The 25376-nt window shown below is 41.2% G+C and overlaps 1 protein-coding gene across 7 annotated transcripts in view; it reads right to left on the reverse strand.

Annotated features, from left to right (window-relative positions):
* Nucleotides 1-4026: 4026 nt before the first annotated feature.
* The window catches only part of PAN3 (poly(A) specific ribonuclease subunit PAN3), a 116756-nt gene continuing 95406 nt past the window's right edge, over nt 4027-25376 (reverse strand). For all 7 annotated transcript variants that reach the window (XM_065581383.1, XM_042842846.2, XM_008167435.4 and 4 more), the window contains 5 exons: nt 16970-17109; nt 15848-15977; nt 11486-11550; nt 10613-10751; nt 4027-7623 (listed from right to left, as the gene is read on the reverse strand). In XM_065581383.1, the coding sequence (XP_065437455.1) occupies nt 7483-7623; nt 10613-10751; nt 11486-11550; nt 15848-15977; nt 16970-17109 (615 nt within the window). In that variant the 3' untranslated portion in view covers nt 4027-7482. The remainder of the gene's footprint in view (nt 7624-10612; nt 10752-11485; nt 11551-15847; nt 15978-16969; nt 17110-25376) is intronic.

Below are 25376 nucleotides of genomic sequence, written 5' to 3' on the forward strand. Positions count from 1 at the left end.
TGGTACAGCTAACAACTCTACATCCATTTAATTGGCTCTGAACAGTAGGGACACCTAGTCCTCTTTTCCAACCTATGCCAGAGATTGGAAGATAAAAGCTAGTCAACTGAAGCTCATCGCAGCCAAGCCTGAAATAGTAGCACTGAAGAGAATTTGTGACTCACTTTCCCTCTTTATCTATCTGCATCTAGGAGACCGCGCTGCAAGCACATCCAAACCCAATCAATTTGCTCCGACTGGGAAGGTGGGAGGAACTGAGGTCTACAATTCTTTTCAGTTGCTGGCATTTAGCCATTTTTACTACCCTATGTAGCATACGGAGAGCAACTGAGGAAAAATTTTGCATCTTTCAATCTTGCTTTTTTTCCCTGTTTGCCAGCTACTAGCATCTTCTAGCTTTTATTACAGATTCCTGGAAGGAGAGCAGTTTTGGCACTATTTGCCTGTTAGTTATTTAATAAGTACAGCAATCATGATATAAATTATTGATTGTTTATTTTCAAATAATTCAAGGATTTTTAAACTGTTTAAAATTTCTTTTAGGGTGAAAAACACCTACCCTACCAGTCACTGACCCAGGTTGTCAAATTAACTATGCAAAATCCTTTAGTTAACTTTAGAACTCCAGGCAGGTGGAGTGAGGTGATGTATTAGAAACTTTTGGCAGGGGCAGATGGGGGGAATGCATGCACGTATGCTGGAATAAAGGAAAGGAACCAAAAAAGTGTCTGCTTCCCAGGTGTAAAGTGATGATTTGGGATTATACCACTGACAGCACTTAGGGTGCTACATCAAAGAAAAGAATGGAGAGGACTGGAGAATTACTTTTTGACCAGTTTTAAACTTCTCCTGTAAGACAATACTTAGAACATACAGGAGCCCGTTTCACATTAACAATCTCACTGCTTAAATTCCCCACAAAAAACTAGACATCGAAGTGGTCTAAGTCAGTGAGATAAAAGTAAATTGGGAGCTGTCTTGCATTTGTTTGCTCAGGCTGGGAGAAGAGCGAAGCACTGCAGAGGGATCTAATCAAGTTTAGTGAATGCACATTACAATGAATGTTAAGTTCAGTGTTGGCAAATGCATATTGGAGGCAATAATTTGGGCTATTCACACACCTTACTATGCTAAATTAGCTATCAGCTCAGGAAAGAGACCTAGGTATTGTGGACAGCTCAATTGAGACCAGTTATCAATATGCAGCCCGAGGGCAAAAAGGAAACTTATGCATAAGGAATAGGCTGAAGAATATGGAAAATGCTATTATATAAATCAGTAACAACCTCACCTGGAATACTGTGTTCAGTTCTGGTCACCCACTCAAAAAAGAAAACAAAAAAACCCGTGAAGAAACAGGTGGTTGGTTCAGTGCTGGGTTCCAAGAATAATTAAGTACATGAAACAATTTCATATGAAAAAAGATTGAAAAGACAATGTGTGTTTGCCATAGCGAAGGGAACAGGAGATTGAAGCTACAGTTTAGCAGAATGCAGAAACAGATTGGACACTTAGATGGAATACAAGAATAGCTTTTTCACCCTTTAAATTAGAGTTTTGGAAAGGATACAAACCCTCATGCTTCAAGACTTAAACTTCTAACTAATGGGGGTTAGCAAGAAACCTTCCCTCAGGGACAGGGTTTTCCCTTGACATCCTACTGCAGGGTTTCTTGTACCTTCCTTTGAAGCACCTGGTACTAGCCACTGTTAGTAACAGGATACTGGACTAGACTGGCTAAGCATGTCAGCACTTCAGTACTAGTCTGCTTTCATAAATTTGTTCAGAACTGAAGGAAATAGGCTGTGTACTACTGTTCTTGTTACACCTGGCTAGCCCAAGAACTTCACATTTATCAGCAGTAAAGTCATAAAATGTTCTTATACACATGGAAAGTAGTAATAGTGCAGGGGAGTGGTGTATATTTACTATCTTCTATTTTACTTCCTTCTCCCACATCCAATAAAACAGTTTAATTTGGCCACAATATGATTTAATTTGAAGCAAAATATGCGCACTACATCCTTAAAGGCCACACAGTGAGGATAATACTGTCTGAATAAAGAACAAGATTAAAGTATAGAAATCAAAATGCTAAATTCATTCCATCTTGAATATTTCTCAGTTCGTTCACTGGTTCTTACTGCTAACGTTTAGACTAGCTAGGCCTCTAGGTGGCAGGCCACTGGAGACAATCTAGTTTTTAGTGGGGAGGAACAAGGGCACAGCACTAGTTATATAATCATATGACCCTAGCAGTGTTGTTCTCTTATTCCATCCAGTTGTTTATTAAATTTTAGGGGCTGCAAAGGGGTAAATAGTATGGTTAAAAATAGTTTATAATCCATTCATCCAGCCCATACTTTTTAAGGTGGATAGAAAGCTGGCTAGATTGTCGGGATCAACGGGTCGATGTCTAGGTGGCAGCTGGTAACAAGCGGAGTACCCCAAGGGTTGGTCCTGGGGCCGGTTGTGTTCAACATCTTTATTAATGATCTGGATGATGGGATGGATTGCACCTTCAGCAAGTTTACAGATGACCCTGAACAGGGGGGAGAGGTACATACGCTGGAGGGTAGGGATAGGGTTCAGAGTGACCAACACAAATTGGAGGATTGGGCCAAAAGAAATCTGATGAGGTTCAATAAGGACAAGTACAGAGTCCTGCACTTGGGATTCTTCCATCCTATGCACCACTAGAGGCTGGGGACCGACGGGCTAAGCAGCAGTTCTGCAGAAAAGGACCTGGGGATTAGTAAATGAGAAGCTGGATATGAGTCAGCAGTGTGCCCTTGTTGCCAAGAAGGCCAATGGCATATTGGGCTACATTACGAGGAGTACTGCCAGCAGATTGAGGGAAGTGATTATTCCCCTCTATTTGGCACTGGTGAGGCCACATCTGGAGGATAAAAAGTCTTGTACCTACTACTGTGCATTAAGGATTAAAGGAGAATACTAATATAATTAATGTATGGTAGCAGTGGCACAAATTACTGAAGCATTTGTGGCTACCTACAACAGGTTCTCAAATGAAAGTTGTTCATTTCCACATTATGTTCCTTTTAAAATTCTAATTCAAACTCAAGTATGGACAGAGTAATTCTGAAGGCTACTTAATGACCATTCATTTCCCAAGTACTCTAAACAAACATTCCACATATTCGCCACCTTTCCTCGGAGTTCAGACATGAGAAATGCTGAAGAAGGTGCACTGCTGCATTACGATAGTCAGTCAAAAAGCTGATTTCAGATTTTGTTTGTTTCACATTAACTTAAAAATTCATGCTCTAGTCCAGGGATCAACAACCTTCGGCCCGCGGCCCGCCAGGGTAAGCCTCTGGTGGGCCGGGTCAGGCTGTTTACCTGCCACATCCACAGGTTTGGCCAATTGCAGCTCCCACTGGCCGTGGTTCGCTGTCCCGGCCAATGGGGGCTGCAGGAAGCGGCGCAGGCTGAGGGATGTGCTGGCCGCCCTTCCCGCAGCCCCCATTGGCCTGGGACAGCGAACCACGGCCAGTGGGAGCTGCGATTGGCCGAACCTGCAGACGCGGCAGGTAAACAAACTGGCCTGGCCTGCCAGGGGCTTTCCCTGGCAGGCCGTGTGCCAAAGGTTGCCGATCCCCGCTCTAGTTGTTACAAAAAATAAATTTTCAAAAACAAACCATCCAAGTTCAGACTGAAAGCACACTTTAAATTGTCATCAGGTGATACTTGTGGATGGGAGCATAACAAATATATGTCAGTATTACTCCAGTTTTACCAAAAAAAAAACAAACAAACTTATTGCATGACTGGATTCTGCAAGTTACTGACCAGTGTTGCTATGTGCATTCTGGAACAGACAAGACATGGGTGTACTCCTATAGGCATACGTGGTCCTTCAACACCGTTCTTAAATGTAAATTAGAAAGTTTACCATATAGAAAACTGCTTCCTACTTCTGAACTTTTGAGAAGAGTGCACCAAGCAAGCTTGCTGCAGTTTTATTTTAGTCATATGTGCAAAATAAACTTTCTAAAGCAATAATGCAATTTAAGGGACCAACAGTCCAGATTAAGTTTATGCAAGGAAAAAAAACAAAGATATTGACAATTTCACATGTATTTTACAAAATTTTCATGACTTTACAATTACATAAACATGTGGCATGGGGGGTATGGGTACAGAGGACTTTACCCCACCAGTAAGTCACTTTTGCTGGTTAACAATACAGAACAAATAATCCTGGGCATCAAAGAGGTCAGTTATCCCATGTGTAATTTTCAGAGAAGCTAGCGTACATATTGTCATTGGACAAGAGAGCTTAATAAACATGGACGTAAAGGTATTTTTAATACAGTTTCTCAGAATTACGGCTAATCTAGTAATGTGGGCCTGATTTAATACAAGCAAAAAGGAGCTACTACTTTGACTTGGAAGTTAAGGATATGCACATTACTATGTCTAGTGAACAGTATCTAGAAATTGTAGGCCATGTGATTTACTGTAAGTGAAAAACATTAAATGCAGTTTGCAAGTCATGATTGTTACAACCCTGTGCTGGAGTCATTTACAGACTGAAATACAAAAGGAATATGATGGAATGCAATATACTTCCAATACTTAAGATGTGAAAAGCACTACCCAACTACAGCACTTAGCATGCTCAAAAGAAGGCTACGTTATTTCTGGTATTCTTTATTAAAAATACTGCTGTACATATGAAGAATGAAAACAGGATTAAAGATGGGTAACATATTGGGATCATGACAGAACTTAACATACTGGTGCTTTTTAGGGAAAGCTGTTGACATTTGAATTACTGAAACAAGGGCCAAAAAAAATAAAATAAAATAAAATACATAGGTACCCTCAAACATTTACAGTGTAGTAAATACATAGACAGAATTTAAAAACAGGTACAAAAATTAAAATGACTAACATCACATGATTTCAAAGGTTGTCCTTTCTGTGCTTTTAGCTGTAAAGATAGGAAGATCACAATAATTTCCCACATGGCAGGGTATGTCCTGGGTGGTTTTTGTTTTTTTAACTATACACATACAGCTCTTCTTCAGAATGGAAGAGATTATAACTTTAGGACAACCTTCTTAATGGAATTAAAATGCGTTAGAAGGGCTCTCCCCAAAAAACACCCAAGCAGAACTTCAGACTGTTCAAATCATTCCCAAATATGGACCAAATGAAATAAATAGAAAACAAAGCTCAACAATTATTTCTTTTATGTATTACCTGACACCAAATGTTTTCTGGCTGACATTAGTTACTTATGAAAACTTATTAGCTGTCTACTTTTTTTTTTTCTTTTTTCTTTTTTTTTTTTTAAACCAAGTCCTGAGGTTACTAGGGGCTGAAGCAAACTGACATTATGCAAATACATGTAAGTTTGCATTCTAGACTTGTCTCACAGAGGATGGTTTGCTGGTCTAGGAAGGATGAGAATTCAAGCTCTATTTTACCCCTGCCTTAACTTTCACAAAATATTGGTCCACAAATTAAATTTTCCAAAGGTTCCCAAACCCCACAACTGAACAGATGATCCCCTTTCATTTTCAAAGAAAACAATACTTGAAAAAACCTCAGCCCGCTTATAAATTAAGCATTTCATATTTCTTCTAGTATACAAGTACTTCTTTTTTGTACAAAAGAATTACAATATGATTTGTCAAAAAACATATAAAAGACAGCTGCTCTTCCTCAAATACATGAGCTAATGATAAAAGACTGTTTTGCATGTTCACTTCTCAAAGTTCCTGTTCCTTTTACATTAAAAAGAACAATATTGTGGCAATTGTCATCCTTTGAATATTAAACATTATGTTACTTTTAAAATTCATTCAGATCAAATGCAACAATAATTGATTTTTAACTCAACAACTGATGCTACCAAATGCAGACTCAACCACATTTTCTAAAATATGTAAAGCACGTCCCTAGTCTTCAAAGCTTTCGATGTGAAGAGAGTTGCTTTTCTTGATGCAAGTCTCAAGGCGGAGAATCATTTTAAAGCTTATAAAAGTGGACAGAGAAATATTAAAAACTTCTCTGAAAACTACAAATATTGAGAATTATTAAAATTGATGTCAGTAACATCAGTTGCAAGTGCTTAGAGTCTGTCCTGACCTTTTGAGTTTCCACATTTTCTTCATGGTGAGCACCCAGTGCTATTAAAATATTCAGTGCTGGGAAAGGATAGATACAGTCTTCACTACTGCTTTACGAAAGGAAATTCCTACATATTTGGCAGTCTTCAATATCAAAGTGTAGGTGTTTATCTTTTACTATAAATCCCAGGAATACCCAAGTTTGGAGACAACTGCATGTCCAAATATTAGAAAGTTAATTGAGGAGAAAAATTCCAGACTGAATTACTTCAGGAATATTCATGTGTTGAGTATTATCAAAAGTAATATTACTTTGGGCTAAGCAGTGACTGCAAAGGCACAGCAGATCATTATCCCTCCAGATTCAGGTTGTAAAACTTCAAAAGCTCTTGATGCCAGACAACTGCTGTGTTTAGTTAATCTTCTTAACAGTGTCTTTGTTTCTGTATCCAGTGTAGAGTACCATAATAAAGCTGTGGTTCAAAGAACAGAACTTTATACAAAAATTATACTGTAAATAACCTAAAGTAATACACTCCTGAAACTTCAGGCATTTAACACAATTTCTTTAAAAAAATTCTGTTAAAAAAATTGCATAAATGTAAATGCAGCTGACTAGCAGGAAAACATACAAACAGTTTTTAAAGGCGCTGGTTGTGTTTAGAGCAAATTTGATATGCCCCTTAAATTATAGGTGTTTCAAAGGTTGCTATTTTGTCACTTTGCTTAGACAAGGCTTAAATGAGAGGGGATTTTATACATGTCAATTCACTGATACTTGATTTTTTTTTAAAATATGCATCTTCCGGTTGGTTTGTTAACTAACCGTGGGTGGCATACAGAGCTCGCATACAACACACTTTTACAGAGATTACAAACTAAACTCTCATTTATAGAACACAATTTCTATGAAATTATTTCCCTGGTCCTTTATGCTATTCTGGGTGCAAATAATATCAAAATGAATAAATTGAGCAATATCCTCAGTGACAAAAATGTATCCCAGAAATGTCCTTGCAAAGAGTTTCCCTTAATAAGTATACAATGTGGCAAAACATCAGAGATCAGAAAAGTCTTAAAAAATTAAAATTAGTGCATATACAAGTGGAAAAAATAAAAGCAGGAACATCATGCACCTGATGTGTTCCTTAATCTAAAATAAATTCTTCACAGATAAAGCCTCCAATGGCAGCCATAGCTCTAGGATAAATGAAACATTCTTCCCTTCAAGTAACAGTGTACCTGACTGAAGTGCAAGCAGCTTTGCTCATCTCCTGTTTGTTTCCCAAATATGAAATGAGATGACAACAGTTCAGCTGTAGTGCAATTTGCTATTGGTTAAGTTCCTCAGCAATGTCCTGCATGCTTTCAGCAAATACTACAACTGACCATTTGCGGCTGCAATTAGTTCTTGAAAAGTATTTTCAAAGCAGCGTTTTAAATCGCTGTAAGTTACCACAAGTACACTCTTCTCGTCTCTGGAAATGAGGCTTATTTTTTCTGGCACACCAGCATCTAACTGTAACAAGAATGCAAAAGATAAAATGTGAAGCAATGGCAATACAATCATTTTCTTAAGCATAAAAACAATCAGGTTTTTAGCAAGCTTGTGAGAGTATGATTCACAGAAAGGGCAAGGTTCTTCTCTTTCAGCATATACAGCCTGTTGACTAATCACAGGTTTGAAAATGTTTAACTCAAATCTGACCCTGAATCAGATCCATGGTCAAGAACTATCAGTTAAAATAACATTGCAGAAGAAGATGAGAACTTGGTCCAATCCTTCTGAAATACCAGCCCCCCTTAAAAGAACCAAGCAAGCTAGGGAGGGACAATCTCTATATAGGCCTGAGCCACATCACTGAATTTCTGTGCAAGTTACCTGACAGGTTCATCAAATGGACCAGTAAGGAGGGATGGTCTTTGGCATTTTAAACAAAATTACAGGGAAGTATCAACACCTGAGCAATTTTGGCTGCCTATTCCTGTGCTCTGTAACAGCTGAAACTAACTTCCAAATTCAAACTGGCTAGTGGCCAGTGAAGGTGGGAACAAAATTAACTGGCTCATGTTTTTTGTAAGGTATCCTCCTTTTTCTCCGTCTAAAATGCAGATATAATCTAATCCTGATCGCTGACAGACAGTTAATACAGGCTGTCAGAAGAAAAACTTTTCCCCCCCCCCAACAAACATCTCAAGTTTTTCTTCTGACTGATTAAACTACCATTGAAGCAGCATGGAAACTAACATCTTCAACTGGCTTCCACACAACTTGTGTCACTAATACTTTATGATATTTCTACCAGCAAGTGGTGTAGAAATCTCCAGGGGAACTTTATATTTTACAAAGAGTACACAATTTATACACTGCAAGAGGTGTTCACTGATTTGTAACTTGCAGACTCTTTGCTAAGTACAAGGGAGCTGCTTTCTTTTGAAAACGGTTTAAGAGACCTTCAACATTTGTTTTATACCTCAAACTCTCTTGTCCAAAGACAGGCTTCACTGTCTGTATTATGGTATATAGCGCAACACTTTGGAAACATACCCCAGGGGATGATGGGAGTACTAGTAGATTTTTAGATAATATGGTGATGAATGCTATGGAAACAGATAAATGTACTGTTATGCCTGATTGAATAGAGGAAAAGGAGAACTAGGTTAGCCACCGAGTTCTTGTTTAATTGGGTGTTCGCAGGAGCAACACTAAGGAAACATCCTGTAGAAAGAGGTGCAGCATACTAGTCTGAACTCATAGCAATAAAAGCTAGAACCTCCCAAATTCTAGCCTCAGTGTTGTGTGAGGCTTCAGGCAAACTAATGCAGAGAGCCTGATTTGTTTTCTATTCCTGTAAAATGGGTATAATACTGCCACCACCCCCCCGCAACACTTCTCCGAGAGGGTTATTAGGATTGATTTGCAAAAAACAGTTTGAGGACAAAGTACTAACTATAAATGCTATGTATGATCTTCTATCTATTGTTCAGATAAGTGCTGTACACGTGTAATTTGAGTTATCCTACTGGATTTGAAACACTACAGATAAATAACAAACAAAGCCATGCTATTGACCATGTACCTCACTACATGTGGCTTTCTTCCACTGGTCCTTAGGTAAATAGGTGCACAAAAATGTCGCACTCGGATATAAAAGTTCCTTCCCCTTACGATACTTGAATAAGTTTGAATCTAACAAGGACATTTCAAGAGCGAAGTATGAAGCACAGATACCCCATTTTACTAGGATCCGTTTTCCAACATGCTGCTTTCTGAAGTTTACGAGTGCTTTTTAGAGTGCCTTTGCTGCCAAGATATTGAGGTCCTTCAACCCTAGATAGTGATTCTTTGCATTATGGGTCCACAACCCTAGAACCAACCATTTGTTTTGAGGATAAGCCACAGAAGTTTCTAGCACACAATATTCTGCAATATATTCTTTCCCCTGACTTACAGAATTACATCCCCCAAAGTTGCTGTAGCTCCTCACCTCCTGTTTGAGCATCAGCATACATTCCTTTAATTTTCACCTGGCCATTAGCACACATTCCCCTAATCTTCTTTACTTAGCCTCATCAATCCCTTTAAATCAGGATTTAAAGGGACTGATAAAACGAAATTAAAAGTAAAAGGAGATTAAGGGAGTAACCCAGTGGCCAGATAGGTGAAGAGCCACCAATAATTTAGTGGAAGTTTTGGCTGAAGTTAACTAGTAGTTGCTAGTATCTAAGGATCTGAGTATGGTCAAACTTTTCTGGAAAAGAAAGGCTGTTTTGGATTGCTAAGGTTTGGTAAAACATCTGCAAAGTTGAAGTACAAGCTGCAGGGAAAAAATAAGTTTATGTTCTTTATTTCATTTATGGCATAAGACAAAGATTTTCCTCAGCTGCATTCATGAGAGTGCTCAACTAAAGTTTTGCCAATGATGCAACTAAAATCTTAGAATACTGCAAGTAGCCTCTTTAAACCAGTTATGCACCCTACCACTGCTGAGCTATCTGGGGGCTGGAAAGGACTCTAGCATAACTTAGACAAGCCATGGTGTCTTGGAATCCGTGCAGCACTGCATGCTGCGGCACCCCTCCGGATACAACCCTTTCACCCCCAGCCCTGCCCTTCCCTGGCAAACCCCCAACAGTAGGGTGTGTGAGGGCATCTTCAGGAGACAGCCTTATGGTGGTCTTCCACTATGCTTGTGCCAGGAGAATCATACCTAGTTGATTACAGGACTTTTAGGGTCCCGTTAGGCTATCCTTTAGCATGATAAAAAGGGGCCACTGTACATCACTCTTTAATTAATTCCCCATTTAGTACTTCTAATTAAAATATCCATTAAGGTTACATGCTAATTTACTGGATAATCTGTTCTCATCCAGATTAGAAAAATATCAGCTAAATCAACAGAATTAGCATATGAGTGACGCATCCATTTTCTTTCAACAGTGGAACGTCACATGAATGAAAGCTTCATCAAATCATTCTTTAAAGAAAGAACACAGATACAGATTACCTTGTTAAGACATGAGATAATGTGACTGAGGTCAATCCAAGGAGTGCCCGCTTCTGTCACCTGATGGAAAAGATGATCCCGAAAGAGCTTCAGTAGATATCGGTCTCCAGTTTCTGACCAAGTTGGGTCTTTCTGAAATCTGGTGCAAAACAAAGCTTGACATTAGCAATGAAGAGTTAAAGAGATACATATGCTCATTAACTCTTCAGAATAAACACTGTCTATCTAAGCTCTGCTACATAATGAACCTACTACCAAGTAGTAGTATTTCCTTCCTATCACAAAGATACAAGAAGCTTTATCCAGAGTTCCTCAGCTAAAGTACCTGAAGTTAAATGTTTACTAAAAGCCTGCAGAAAAGGGATTGGGAGGAAAACCATCAAAGTTACCAGCTGAATGCTAAAAACCAGTTATAAGGTAACTCAAATCTGCAGTTACCTAACAGTCTATTAACTGATTTTGAAAATAGGCCAGTGAAAAGTATGTTGTTTCATATTAGCATCTGACAGATAATCAGCACAAAACTATGCCCATTCAAACTTTTGAAACACTTTACTATAATTACGTGTTGAGGTAAGCCATAGCCTTTATACGTGCTCTCAAGCATAATAAACCCCAAATACAATATATATGCTAAATATATCGTAAAGAAACACAAATATATATGTTAAGATAGCCTAACTTAGGAATATTTTTCTTTTCTTTATTTTAATCAGAATTTTAACTCATTGCCTCAAGGTGTCTTTACTTCTTACTTCTTCAGAGGCATAATTGGAGATAGGATTATTCAGATCATATCTGTGAGGGTAGAAATCTTGAATTATAAATTGGATTTTATAGATTGTACTATGAAAAAAGTATTGCATCCCTTACTCTGGTCTCTCATTGATTGTTCCCAATTTTGCTAGAAGCCTAAACAACCTTCCATTCTGCACCTCCTAGAACACAAGAAATGTATGATTAGTTTAAAGTTGGGAAGAAACACAAAACTTAAGACACTGGTGCACGCAAAAGCCTCAATGCAGCAAAACTGATCTTGTGCAACAAAATTGCAAAGACCCATCAGATTAATTTCAATGAAGATGGTTTACATTTTCTAGAAACAGATTCATCGACACATGGCACTGCATACCCAAAGTCATAGTGTTATTGATCTTTGTACTTCATTTTCTTCCTGCAAATCTCCAGTCTGGCCAGCACCCAGCCCATGTTTCTATCCCAGCAAGGGCTAGACTATCAGTTTCATTGCCTCATGGAGCACTGATGCAGACTCCAGCTATCCCATTGGTATAGGATACCATAGGGTGGCTACTTTAAAAAAAGTATACTGGGTTTTAAGATGGAGCAGGAGCAAGGTCTGGACATCAGGACCATAGAAGAAGAAAATGCTAAATTTCCTAGTTGCTTCATGCCCCTCCTCTTTTATCTTGGTTATCTGGGCATTCAATTTAGATTATTTTGTTTTCTTCTCGCACTTTTTTTTGGGGGGGGGGGGGGGGGCTGGCCATTAGTGCCATTTACCATGAGTAAAAGGTGTTCGGTAAGACTGGTAAATCAGATTGCAATCCAAATTCCTAATAAGTATCAGATCCAAGACCAGTTTAGACAAAGCACATCTGTTCAAGGAGGAAAGCTATAAACAAATGTGTATAACTAAAGTAGCTGAAATCCGGACACCTTCTCAAACAAAGACAGCAACAAAATCAACACAAAGTATAGAACCATTGCAATTTGGGGTTTTTTTTTATTACATATATAGCTAATAATCCATTTCACACACTGCTTTCCATCCCCACAGAGAGTGAGAAAAAAATTGTTCTGACTGTATCCTAGTTTACAATACATTGTGGCTACATGCATATTTTATTTAAGTAGAAGCTTTTCAAATCAGGCTTCCAGAAGGATAAAAGATTCTAATATGCCATTATTAAGCATCTCAAGACCCAGTTACTGCCATCCACACTCATGTGGCGTAGCAGCTTACTCCACACACAGTGCCACTGATTTCAGTAGGATTACTCCTGAAGTAATTTACTACTCAACATGAGTAAGGTTGGCAGAACTGGGTCCTAAATTTGGCAAATGAAGTCATACTGTAATACATTAGTGTGACAGCTTGATTTGAAAGACAAGAAGAAAAGGGACGAAAAGATTTATACTCCTCTGTCTCCTAGAATACTGTGGAACAGTTTGTATTGCTCCTGTAACTGTATTAATCTCTGATTATGGAGTGGCAGTGCAGCCTCCTACTTTGTCCAGCTACAAGGTTTTGCATGCAAAATATATAAATTAAAAAAAATAAAATAATGCCTAATGATTACATAGCACCTTTTATCTGTAGATTTCAAAATGCTTTACATAGGTGGTCAGTTTTATTATTCCCATTTTACAGATGAGGAAACCGAAGCACCCAGCACACCAGTGACAGAGCCAGGAATAATAATAATAAAAAACAACCCACACTAGGAGTCCTTGTGGCACCTTAGAGACTAACGAATTTATTTGGGCATATGCTTTCGTGGGCTAGAACCCCACTTCATCAGATGTTTGAAGTAAAAAATACAGGAGCAGGTATAAATACATGAAAAGATGGGGGTGCTTTACCAAGTGTTAGGTCAGTCTAACGAGATAAATCAATTAACAGCAGGATACCAAGGGAGGAAAAATAACTTCTGAAGTGGTAAGAGAGAGGCCCATTACAGACAGTTGACAAGAAGGTGTGAGTAACAGTAGGGAGAAATTAGTATTGGAGAAATTAAGTTTAGGTTTTGTAATGACCCAACGACTCCCAGTCTTTATTTAGGCCTAATTTGATGGTATCCAGTTTGCAAATTAATTCCAGTTCTGCAGTTGCTTGTTGGAGTCTGCTTTAGAAGGGTTTTTGTTGAAGAATTGCCACTTTGAGGTCTGTTATTGAGTGACCAGAGAGACTGAAGTGTTCTCCAACTGGTTTTTGAATGTTATGATTCCTGATGTCGGATTTGTGTCCATTTATTCTTTTGCGTAGAGACTGTCTGGTTTGGCCAATGTACATGGCAGAGGGGCATTGCTGGCACATGATGGCATATATCACATTGTAGTGTGCAGGTGAACGAGCCGCGGATGGTGTGGCTGATGTGGTTAGGTCCTATGATGGTGTCTCTTGAATAGATATGTGGACAGAGTTGGCACCGGGGTTTGTAATCGGTTTCTAAGTCAGCCATAAAAATGTTGGCATATTGAGGGGCCATGCAGGTACCCATATTTCATAGATCTGAAATAGAACCCAGATCTCCTGAATCCTGGTTCAATGCTCTTTCCACTAGGCCATATTGTCTCCTTTAAAAAAAATCTCAGTATGGGCAGTGGGATTAAGGGAAACAGGACATAAAGTTGTGATTTAAGCCCTTAAAACAGGGTTCTCAAACATGCGGCCCATGGGGCTATTTCCTGCGGCCCGCCAAGCGGCCCGTGCGCCCCCCCCGGCCTACCTCCAGGCCAGAGGTGGGCAAACTACACCCACGGGATTGCCCGCCTCGAGCCCCGCGCCGCTCCCTGAAGCGGCTGGCATCATGCCCCTGCGGCCGGGGTGAGGGGGAGAGCAGAGGGCTCCGTGTGTTGCCCTGGTTTCCAGGCACCACCCCCCCGCAGCTCCCATTGGCCAGGAACGGAGAACCGCGGCAATGGGAGCTTTGGGGGAGGTACCTGGAGGAGTGGCAAGCAGTGCACAGAGCCCTGCATCCCTCCTCCCCCAGGGGACGCAGAGACATGGTTCCAGCTGCTTCGCGGAGTGGGAGTGGGCGCAGGGCTGGGGCCAGCAGCCTGCCCTGGCCCCGGTGTGTGCCACTGCCATCTCGGAGCCGCTTTAGGTAAGCGGCTCCGGGCTGGAGCCCGAAGCCCTCCTGCACCCCGCCCCCCAACTTCCTGCCCTGATCCCCCTGCCTGCACCCCAATCCCCTGCTGAATCCCACACCCCTTCTGTACCCCAACCCCCTGCCCTGAGCCCCCTGCCTGCACCCCAACCCCCTGCTGCACCCCAACCCCCTGCCCTGAGCCCCCTGCCGCACCCCACACCCCTCCTGGATCCCACACTCCAACTCCCTGCCCTGAGCCCTCTGTTGCACCCTGCATACCTCCTGCACTCCCTGCCCTGAGCCCCCTGCTGCACCCTGCACCTCAACTCCCTGCCCTGAGCCACCGCCACACCCCTCCTGCACCCTCTGGGGGTGGGGACTTCGGGGAAGGGGTGGAGTGGGGGCAGGGCCAGGGGCAGCGGGGAGGGGAGGGGAGGCACGGGGGAGTGTCAGTGATGCGGCCCTCCTGGTCATTTGAGTTTGAGACCCCTGCCTTAAAACCTTAATATCCCACTTTGACTGAAGATTTGAGTTAGTCCATGTTTTGTCACGCGACAGGGAAGATGCAAAAGCCTCCTACCATGCATCTTGGTCCGAATCTTGCTGGGGATTTGCAATCAAAGTAGGAAGAGTTAAACCCTCTCTATAGCAGTATTATATAGTAATAGGAATGTACACTTCTCCTGGAAGCTGTATAGCGGATAGTCAATCAAATTCAATCAAGACATGTATTGCTAAGTAGAACAGTATGAGCTACTGATTTTGTTGATGTGAGGGTGACAGCTAGTAGTTCTACTATTTTTCTTTTGTTTGAAAAGGAATTAATATGGGGTAAGGAGAAGAGTAATGGAATCTGAATCTGAGGAATCAAACAAAGGTAGTATTTGCAGTTGTGCCAATTTCTAATACAAACTATTGAAAATGTTTTGAAGTGCTGCAGATCATATCTACTCAATCAGAAAAGGAATCTTCATTCTATAAGGTAAGGATTTAAATGCACAGAGTATGCCTCTTAGCTTCTCCTAAGTCTGTTGGTTCAGCAGAAGTCTGGGTGTTTTAGCTAAAGCCCACATTATCATGCACTAACCACCTCTCAGAGAGCTGGCCACCAGGCTTTTAGGTTTACAATCAATTAGGCAGACCTCAAGCTCTGACTTGTTAAGACTACACAGCCAGCACCCAGGTCAGTCAAATGCTTTCGTTGTCCCCAAAGACATGAGTTATTGAGGTACTGTATTTATTTCAACATTAGAATTTCTTATTTAGCACTAAATTCTAGTTCTCAAAAAGTCAATGACAAAACTCAACAAGAGCTCAACAAGAACAGGATTCAACTTTATAGATTGTAGATCTACCGCCTGTAGGATACTTATGTTCAACCTTTTACCACGGAATGATTTACCTTTGCAAGGTCTTCCTCTATAACATCGTTTCTCATTTGAGCAGCATCCAGTTGAGTATAGAATCGTGCACCAATCATAGGCATGATATCATTTACACTGCGAAGCCTATTTTGGTCAGTCAGCAAATATCTACCAAAAAAACAAATAGATTAATTGAACACATCACATTTAAACAGAGATGCCACCATATTGTTTTAACCAGATCCTATTTTCTGCTTCAGATGCTATTTTGAGCACTAAACATGCATCTGGCTCTGAAGCTGCCACTGTGTTTTTCTTATATCAATGTCAAGCAGCAGTAGTGAAGCAGCAGAGAAAATGCTTGTTGTAACTTACCTATATGCTGTGTTTCCAAAGCACTCAGTAAGCTAACGAGTACTCACATGGCAGTGCAGAAGTAGATCAATGCCAGAAAGGGCAGGATTAAAAGTAGGAGATATATGCAGACTGTAAATTTTCAAGTGATTTTTTTTCAAATGAGGAGCAGGGGACAAATACTCCCATTTTTTCCTCTCTCTGACTGTAAGGGTGGGTGAGGAAAATAGTGACTACATTTATGAACACAAAAAACCAAACCCTATCTCTCTGGTCAGAAAGGCAGCAACCCTACTAATAAAAAAAATGGACAGTTTCAGGAACTAAAAAGTGTGCCTATACTTTGTATAAAGAGGTAGAACACAAAAGTTAAGATCTTAATGCAAATCCAATTATTCATATGCTATTTCTCTGACTCTTGAAACAAGATTTTATGATATTTTGGTCAGAACACCTTAAACACCAATTACTGAGGAAATATGGGAGTTCATATTTACTACAGATACCGTAGAACATATATAAAGTTGTCTCTGAATAGCAAGGGTAACAATGTATTTTGTTGGCCCCTTTTATCTACTATGAAGACAATTCAATACCACTTTTTAATGATGTACTTTTAATTTGAAATTATCTTAAGACACTCTACAGAATTTAACTCTTATTTGTGTCTGAAAATATGAACTATTCATTTGGTACCTTCAGCTATATATTATCTTGCATTTATGTTTTGCTATTAATAAATTTCCTTCAACTTAAAAAGCGGCAACAAAAACATGCTTCAATCCATGCTATGATACTGAACTTACAAAATCAGATTCTTCAGATCAGAGGAATAGTTGATTGTCACCAGTTCCATAGCTTTCTGCAAATTTTCTCTCTGAATTCCTGACAAAGAATTGCAAGCCAACGCCAACACAACTTTTCCTAGTGAGATCAGATCTGCTTGCTAATAGAAAAAAAACAAACAACTTTACTATGGCAGTTTTAAAAAGTATTTGCAATAGTTTTGTTTTTTTAAATGAGTATCTAAAGTAAATGCTTTTTAAAGCTCACATTATCAATAGAATTTTTCAAGATATGTTTAGTGTGCACAAAACAGAAGTCTATATTAGTAGCAACTGGTAGGAATTACATGCATCTTTATTAACACTTAACATTCAACTGCCTATTTCTATTTTGCAATTTAAATTTTAACCAAGGGAGAGTGCCAGGGCAGAATTCTATCTCGAGAAGGGAAAGATCCTTTCTTGAGGCCATCAGAAGCTTTGAAAGAAGGAGTTTTCTTTTCTCCATCCACCCCCTTCTACATCCCACCCCAGCAGAGTGAATGAACTGGTGACAAATAGGACAAGTCTTCCAGCTATAATTTACTGGATGATTTATCAAGGATTATTTGTTATACCAAGAATATCCTCCGGTAAAGTATGTTTTTTTAAATGAAGTAGTAAAACAGCAAGGCTATGGCATTCAGAGAGAAGGAGGTGCAAATACAATAATCTCATAACCCAAACCATCCACTGTCAGAATATCTGACACTTACAATAGAATAATGCAAGATTGATTAACCCTAATCAATCACGTGAAACCATCTCTTGATCTCAGTTGCCAAAAGTTATGGATTCTTTCCAAAAAAGGTTTGCAATAGCAACACATTGAGCCTTTTAATCTTTGAGTAATTTCCCATGAGAGAGGCTATGGGCCGAATGCCTGAAACTACTGAACAGGACAGGTAGGTGAGGTTAGTGTAAGAGAGTGGCATTTTATTCTGTGCAGGTTCTAATCATATACATCCTGTCACTTAACACCTTGATGAAAAGTAGCATCAAACAGAATTCTTCATATGACAGAAGTGCCACACACATAAAATAGTAAATGAAGACAAGGCAATGCTTTATATGACTTATGGGGGACCCTCAGGTGTATGTTTTATTCATTGCATTACAGCTGATTAAGAAGTTGTTGGCAGGTTTCAGTGATCTATCAGTCTGAACTAAGGACACTTCTAAATAATTAAATGGAGAATCTCCAGACAGAACACGTTAGCTTTACAAGACACAGTGAGCATTAGTATACCTTAAACAACCTGGAGAAAAGGATTATGACTTACACAAACAAAAAGGATTATGTTGTTACTGATCTGTACAGAAACAGATATTCTTCGAGATGTGTAGTCCAGATACATATTCCACGTTAGGTGAATGCACATTCAGTGCGCATGCGTCAGAGACTTTCTAGTCAGCAGCATTCACGGGCCACCACATGCACCCTCACTTCCCTGGTGCATCTTACAAGGGCATAAGAGGGGAGTCACCCCACTGAGCCCAGTTCCTTCGCCACTATCTGACATCAGGACTCTGAAGTAGCAGGGATGGCAGGTGGGATGTGAAATATGATATGAACTACACATCTCAAAGAACATCCATTACCATACTGGTAAGTAATCACTTTCTTCTTCAAGTGATAGCCCACATACATATTGTATGTCAGGTGGGCTCCATAGCAGTAGCCCCTACAAGGGCTGTTACAAGGAGTCTCTGTAAAAATGGATTTCAAGACAGATCTTCTAAGGCTTGTATCACCCCCTGCCTGCTTGTACTAGTGCATAATGTTTTGTGAATGGATGGATGACCAAGTTGCTGCTCTGTAAATGTTCCAAATAGGAAGGTGTGCTAAACAAGTCACAGAGATGGACCGAGCTCTGGGCTACTATAGTTGGTAGTATGATCTAACATATTGAACGATCCACTTAGAAATTCTCTGAGTAGAGATGGTTTGTCCTTTGAACCTCTGCACAGTCAAGAAAAAACCCAGGCGATTTTTGGAAGAATTTTGTTCTGTCCAGGCAGAATAAAATCCCTCTGCATACGTTTAGAGCACACAGCCTCTGCTCCGATTTGCCCACGTGAGACTTGGGGAAGAATACAGGTAAGTGGATGGTTTCATTAATGTGGAATTCAGACACTACCTCGGGAAGAAATCTGGGATGCAGTCTCAAAGACTTTGTCCTTATGACTGATGGTACAAGGTGCCCCTCCCATCAATGTCTGCAGTTTTCCAACTCTCCTAGCAGATGTAATTGTCAAGAGGAAGGCCATCATCATTGAAAGGTAGTGCATAAAGCGCATACAGCCATTAGTTGAGTGGGTGTCCATAAACTCTGAAAAGGCCAAATTGAGATCCAAAGTTTGGGTTGATCTCTGACCAACAGGAATATCTTCAAAATACCCTTAAACTTTTTTTTATCATAAAGTGGGAGAAAACTGGTCAACAGGGAGGTGGACTGCAGAAACGGCTGCAAGGTGAACCTGGAGTGAGCACAGTGAGGGACCAGAGTTCTTCAGATGTACAGGGTAGTCAGAATCTCTTGTATTCCAGAGTGCATAGGAAAAGTCTGATGTCATAAGGCCCACTGGTAAACCAGTCCATTTAGAGAGGTAGTGGGATCTAGTGCAATCTTCCTGCGATTAATAGGGATGCTCAGGACTTCCTGCGAGCAGGCCAACTCCACCGGTATCAACCAGCAAGCATCGACATCACCAGGTGGAGGGAGTCATGGTTCTGATGCAAGACAGCGACCCCATTGCAGACTAGAAGGTTGGTGATCTAGGATAGGGGAACTGGGGATAACAGTGAGGTTGTGGAGGTCCCTGAACCATGTTTGCCTGGGCCTCAGTAGGGCTATTAGAGTAACCCTGGATTTCTCTTGTCTGATCTTCCACAAAGTCTTTAGAAGCAGCAGCAGGATGGAAAGGAATGCATACAATAGTCAGGGGAGGAGGAAGGCCTCTGCCTGGATGTGGCCTCCTCAAGAACAAAAATGAGGACACTTGTTCTCTGAAGACACAAAGAAATCTGTGTGGGGAGTCCCTCAAAGGCAAAAGATGTCCTGAAGAATATCCTTCTGGAGTGACCACTGTTAGTCAGCCTGAACAGAGTCTTCTGTGATATCTGTCCTCATGTTATCAGCCCCCAGAAATAGATTGCTGACAAGGTAATGTGCTGAATGGCAAAATCCCAGAGCTGAGTGGCCTCTTTGTATAAGGTCAGGGATCTGGCTCCTCCTTGTTTGTTCAGATAAAAGACAGCTGCCATGTTTCCAAACTTGAGCAGTCATGAATGTCTGGAAGGAAGGGCTATACGTGCTCTGTACACAGCCCTGAATTCTAAACCATTGATAAACAAAGCCCTTTCTGTAGTTGACCACAGACCTCAAACCATAAGGTTTGCCCATGTGTGTGGCCCATCCAAGCATCAAGCATTGGTAGTGATAATCTGAGGGCAGGTGTCTGGGTGGGTGGGAGCGAGCTGAATGGAATGCCCCTCATACATTACACTGGTCCTTTCACCAATCCAGAAACTGGAGGTTTGTCAGGGAGAGAAGCATCAGTTTGTCTAGGTGGCGTCTTTTTGGAATGCGAGCTCGGGAAAGCCATGTTTGAAATGACTGGAACAAGAGCCTTGCGTATAGAGTAACAAATGTAGATGCTGCCATGAGACCCAGCAGCTGGAGGCAGATCCTTATCCATGTGAGTGGGTGGAGACAGGAGGTGGGAGCCAAGATCTTGCATAGGCCAAAACCTGTTGGACAGCAGGTAGACAGACACTGTGTCCACACTGAGCCTGGCTCCGAAGGTTGGATGGGATTTAATCATAGATTTTTTCGTATTTGTTTACCTGAGATTGAGCGTGGACCCAGGCCGGCCAGCCCCTGATCAAGGATGGAAAGACTTAGATGCCGGTCCTTCTCAGATGAATTGCTACCACCACGAGGCAATTGGTGAAAACGCAGGGCACTGTAGAAAGCCTGAAGTGCAAGACTTGGTATCGATAATGTTTGTGGATTAACACAAATCTTAGCAAGTTCTTGTGAGCCAGATGAATTGCAGTATGGAAGTACACATCCTTGAGGTTGAGGGCAGCATACCAGTCTTTCTGGTCCAGGGAAGGAATAATGGATGCGAGGAAGACCAGCTTGAGTGCGAGCTTCTTGATATAGGTGTTGAGAGCTCTGAAGTCTAGAACCCAACCCTGACTTGTTGGGTGTAAGAAATACCTTGAATAGAATCCCTTGCCCCTGTGCTGAGGGGGAATTTCTATAGCATCCAGAGGTAGAAGAGACTGAACTTCTTGTTGAAGCAGAATCTCGTGGGAGAGGAATTGGATAGCATAGCCTCTCTGGACCACCTCCAAAACAAATGGTCTCAGGTGATGTTGGACCAGGTCTGTTGGAAGTGAGCCAGATTGTTGTCGAATGGAAGAGAGGGCAGAGAACACAAAGTAACTGGTATCTTGTCCTCAGGCACCGAGTCAAATGTGCTCTCTGGCCAGTGCCAGTGCAGGGAGATGTGACCAGAATGTTTCCTCCTTAAGAACCAGAATCTGTGCCCCTAGAGATCAGGTGGTCTGAATTGGAGAAAGGGTTGACTTTGCTCTGGAAGTTGAATGTGTCATATCCAAGGCAGCCCGCAGAACAGTTCTGGTCACCATAAGTGTTTCAGACCATTCTGGCTGAGGACAGTGTCAAGTCCTGAGGAAGCCTGTCACACTTTAGAACACAACAGTTCATATGGTCATAGTTTGCGAATACTTCCTGATCATTCCAGATCCTCATCTGGAGGCTCGAAGTAGAATAGGACTTCGGCCCAATACTTCAATAGGCTTGGTTTCTTGACTTTTGGGGTCAATTTCTGGAGGCCCTGACGAGTTCTTTTGGTGGCTGCTGTAACCACCAGAGATCCATTACCGGGTAGGAATAAAACTGTTCATACCTGGTAACCAGGAGCTGGTACCATCATCTGCTCATTTGGATGTTGGTGCCAATGAGGCATGTCTGCCAAAGGGCTTTTGCAGGTTCCAATAGCCCCTTATTGATAGAGATCGCTATATGTCCCAATACTGATGAGCATAAAATACAGAGAAGCTTTTGTGGTGTGTCCTACCGCCTTCTCAGTGGGGATATTTAAGGATATTGCCACCAGTCTCATGAGGTCCTGAAACAGTTTATGATCTTCAGGGGAAGAAGACGACAGGTCTGATGCCAATATGTCTGGCAAACACGGGGTCATGCTGGTGCTGTCTGTTCCTCAGCGGTAACCTTAGATGAGCAGTCTGCTTCTGAGTCCATTGCGAAGAACATGGTGCGGGCGAATCCACATGGTGGCATAAAGGTGACTGACTGTGCCCTGAGTGAAGTGGGGAAGTTGAGTATCAGAGGGGTAGCCGTGTTAGTCTGAATCTGTAAAAAGCAACAGAGGGTCCTGTGGCACCTTTAAGACTAACAGAAGTATTGGGAGCATAAGCTTTTGTGGGTAAGAACCTCACTAATACTGAGGACCCCAAGGCCTACACATACTCTACATACCCTGTTTGAATGGTACCGGGCTGGATCGGTACTGGGTTCAGGCAATGGTCATGGATATGGTGGTCTTTAGCTCGAGTGAAGCTAATACCACAGAGTCTTTTTACCTGGCCGAGTGACCTCCCTACGAGTCAGAGGACAAAAGGGAAGAATGTTCCAGAACGGGGCGTGCTCGACCCATAGGTCGAAAGGGCACATGGCTCCAGGGTAGGAGGAACAAGGCTGCGGAGTCCAGGAATCTGGTAGGCATCAGAGATGAGTGTAGTTTCAAAAGGCACGAGCGCACTGGTCCTAGTGATATGCCTGCCAGTCAGCGCAGAGGTGACAATGATGGATCCAATGCAGGAAGCTCTAGAACGGCTGGTACTGGGGTAGGGCTTCTACCTGGTGCCGAGGTTGCCAGTAGCCTCTCTGATTTGCTTGGTTCTGAGAAGGCTAAAATGATTGCAAAGGCACCTGTCAGTGCTTCTAATGTGTGTGGTTCCATTCTGCTGGTACCAGCTCCAGTTCTTAGCTTTTTCTAATTTTTGAGGCACCTTTGACAGCCTGATGATTTTACAAGGCCTCAGAGTTAGATCTGGGGAAAGCGATTTTCCCCTTCTTTTCCTTAGAAAAGCTGTGGTCAGAGCCCAACCTATCTTTATACTTCCCAGATGAGGCGGGTAGCAGTTTGGGATGGTCTTCAGGCAGTCTGAATGTGGAGAGCAGGGAGGACTTAGAAACCCTCTGGACTTCCAAGGACTAGACCCATGAGATCATGGTTTGGAGACAGATCTCACTGAACAACAACTTCAGGTGCACCTCTCGAGTGCTGGGTCTCCTTTGAGAAGGACCTACAAATTTCACGGTGCTCTGGAACATGCCACTCACCAAGACAGAACAGGTACCTCGTGTGTCCATCATTCAGAGACAACTGCCTCGCAGGATGGGCTGTGCCAAAAGACCAGGGATTTTCCCTGGAGAAATCCAAGTATATTATATCAAAAGAACTGCTTTTATCTACCAGGCTCATAATTTTATGAAAGAAAAAGAAAGAAAGGAAGGTAATGGATTTGTTTGAAAACCTTCCATGAAAACAAGTTGACGGGCATTGGTCTTCAACAAAGAATTAGAGGCTAAAAATAGAATCCCAAATTAACCTTTCCATTATTTTGCCCAGCTAACTAGTCTATATTCCCTGGGTCACCCCTTTCATCCTTTTTAAATATTAGAACTACACTGGCAGTTCTCCAATTCTTTGGAGTTTTCCTCCTTTTCTAAGACTTGTTAAAAAGTTAACATTAGTGGTTCAGAGAATTCTTAACTTATATGAGTCTTAAAAGAACTAGTTGACTTGGGCCTGTTGATTTGAATATATTTTATTTGAGCAGATGGATGCACCATATCCTCCTTGGTTACAGATAAGCTTTTGATTCCATCCACCCCATATGGGATGAATACATCCTCCTGCTTTGCTCCAATTCCAGAATAGAAATGTCTAGTGAACATTTCTACACGTTCTATATCCCTATTCAAATCTAGCAATGGACCTGACTTAAGATTTTTTGTTCCCAATAGGTTAAAAAAAATCCTTATTGTTGTCTTTATTCCTATTCATAATCAAAATATTTGATTCCTTTAGTTTCCCTTATCAATCGCCTACATTTTTAACTTGTAACTTAATAATGTGTACCACACTCTATTCATGTGTCTGAAAGACTAAAAAGGACTAAGAAAAATAGACCAGAAAAATAATTAATTCCTTTCTCAGACCTCTCTTTCCGTCTCTATCCTCCTTTCGCTCTTTCTTATCTGTATGCACAACAGGATGTGGCCAGAAAGTTACAAAAAAAAAAAAAACCCTTCAGCCACTGAAGTGAACAATAAGAAAATGCATATTGGCTGGGCGGTAAGCCAACAGGTAACTTTTTACATTTTTAAGAGACACAAGCGTCCCAGTGGAGTTCAGGGGGGAGAGGGAGAAGGAAAGGAAGTGGCCATTCTATAATTTTCTTTGTTGGAGGGAATGATAAGTAGGGGGTGACTGGGAATCCTAAACACAATTGCCAACAACACTTCTCTCATTTGTGTTGTATCCCCAAATTGTTGTTGGGGGGCAGGCAAATGGAGACTTTACAACCTCACCTGCTCAGAAGAGTGAAAATAAAATGAATCTTTTAGTAAAGTTCAAGATGGAAACTCAGTCTTGGTGCTCTGAAGGTGCAAAGAGACAAGCTTCAGACTGCCTCTATTTACATCGTCTCCTGCACTAAACACCTAACAGTACTCCTCTGGATCAGCAATACAGTAGGAGCAGCTTGATGTTAACAAGGGTCTAAAAGAAATGCCAGTCAGGCAACTCTTGCCTACTAACATCCTCAGGCTACTGAGCAATTAGTCGTAAGTTGAAAGCAGTGCTTATGTGTGGTAGGTCCACCAGACAAGGGTTTTGGAAGAAAAGCTATAGAGTCGAAATAAAAAGGGCTGAATAGATAATGGATTTTATTAGCCATTTCTTTTCTACTAAGTGATTACAAAGAACACACAACAGGAGATATCCAACTAAGAAGAAATCAGAAACAAGTTAATGTACACGGAGAGCTGTTTACTCTATCACTAACAAAAAGCTGCTACATTTCTCAGAAGTAGTTTTGAGTTTTAGCAAGGCAGAAACCAGCTTACTCAAACTTCCCATTTATTACTATGTATGTATAAATAAGCAATTCTCTCACTGACTAAGCTTGTTTAATGAAAATAAGCTAAGACTAATTCCCTACTGTGGTCTTACACTCCCAATGCTGGCAGGAGATGAAAATGCTCTGAAGACAGGGTAATCAGCCCCAAAGGGGAGTTAGGGAAAGAAGTCCTCCAAATAA

The sequence above is a fragment of the Chrysemys picta genome, chromosome 1 (assembly GCF_011386835.1).
Source record: "Chrysemys picta bellii isolate R12L10 chromosome 1, ASM1138683v2, whole genome shotgun sequence".
Classification (NCBI taxonomy): domain Eukaryota; kingdom Metazoa; phylum Chordata; order Testudines; family Emydidae; genus Chrysemys; species Chrysemys picta.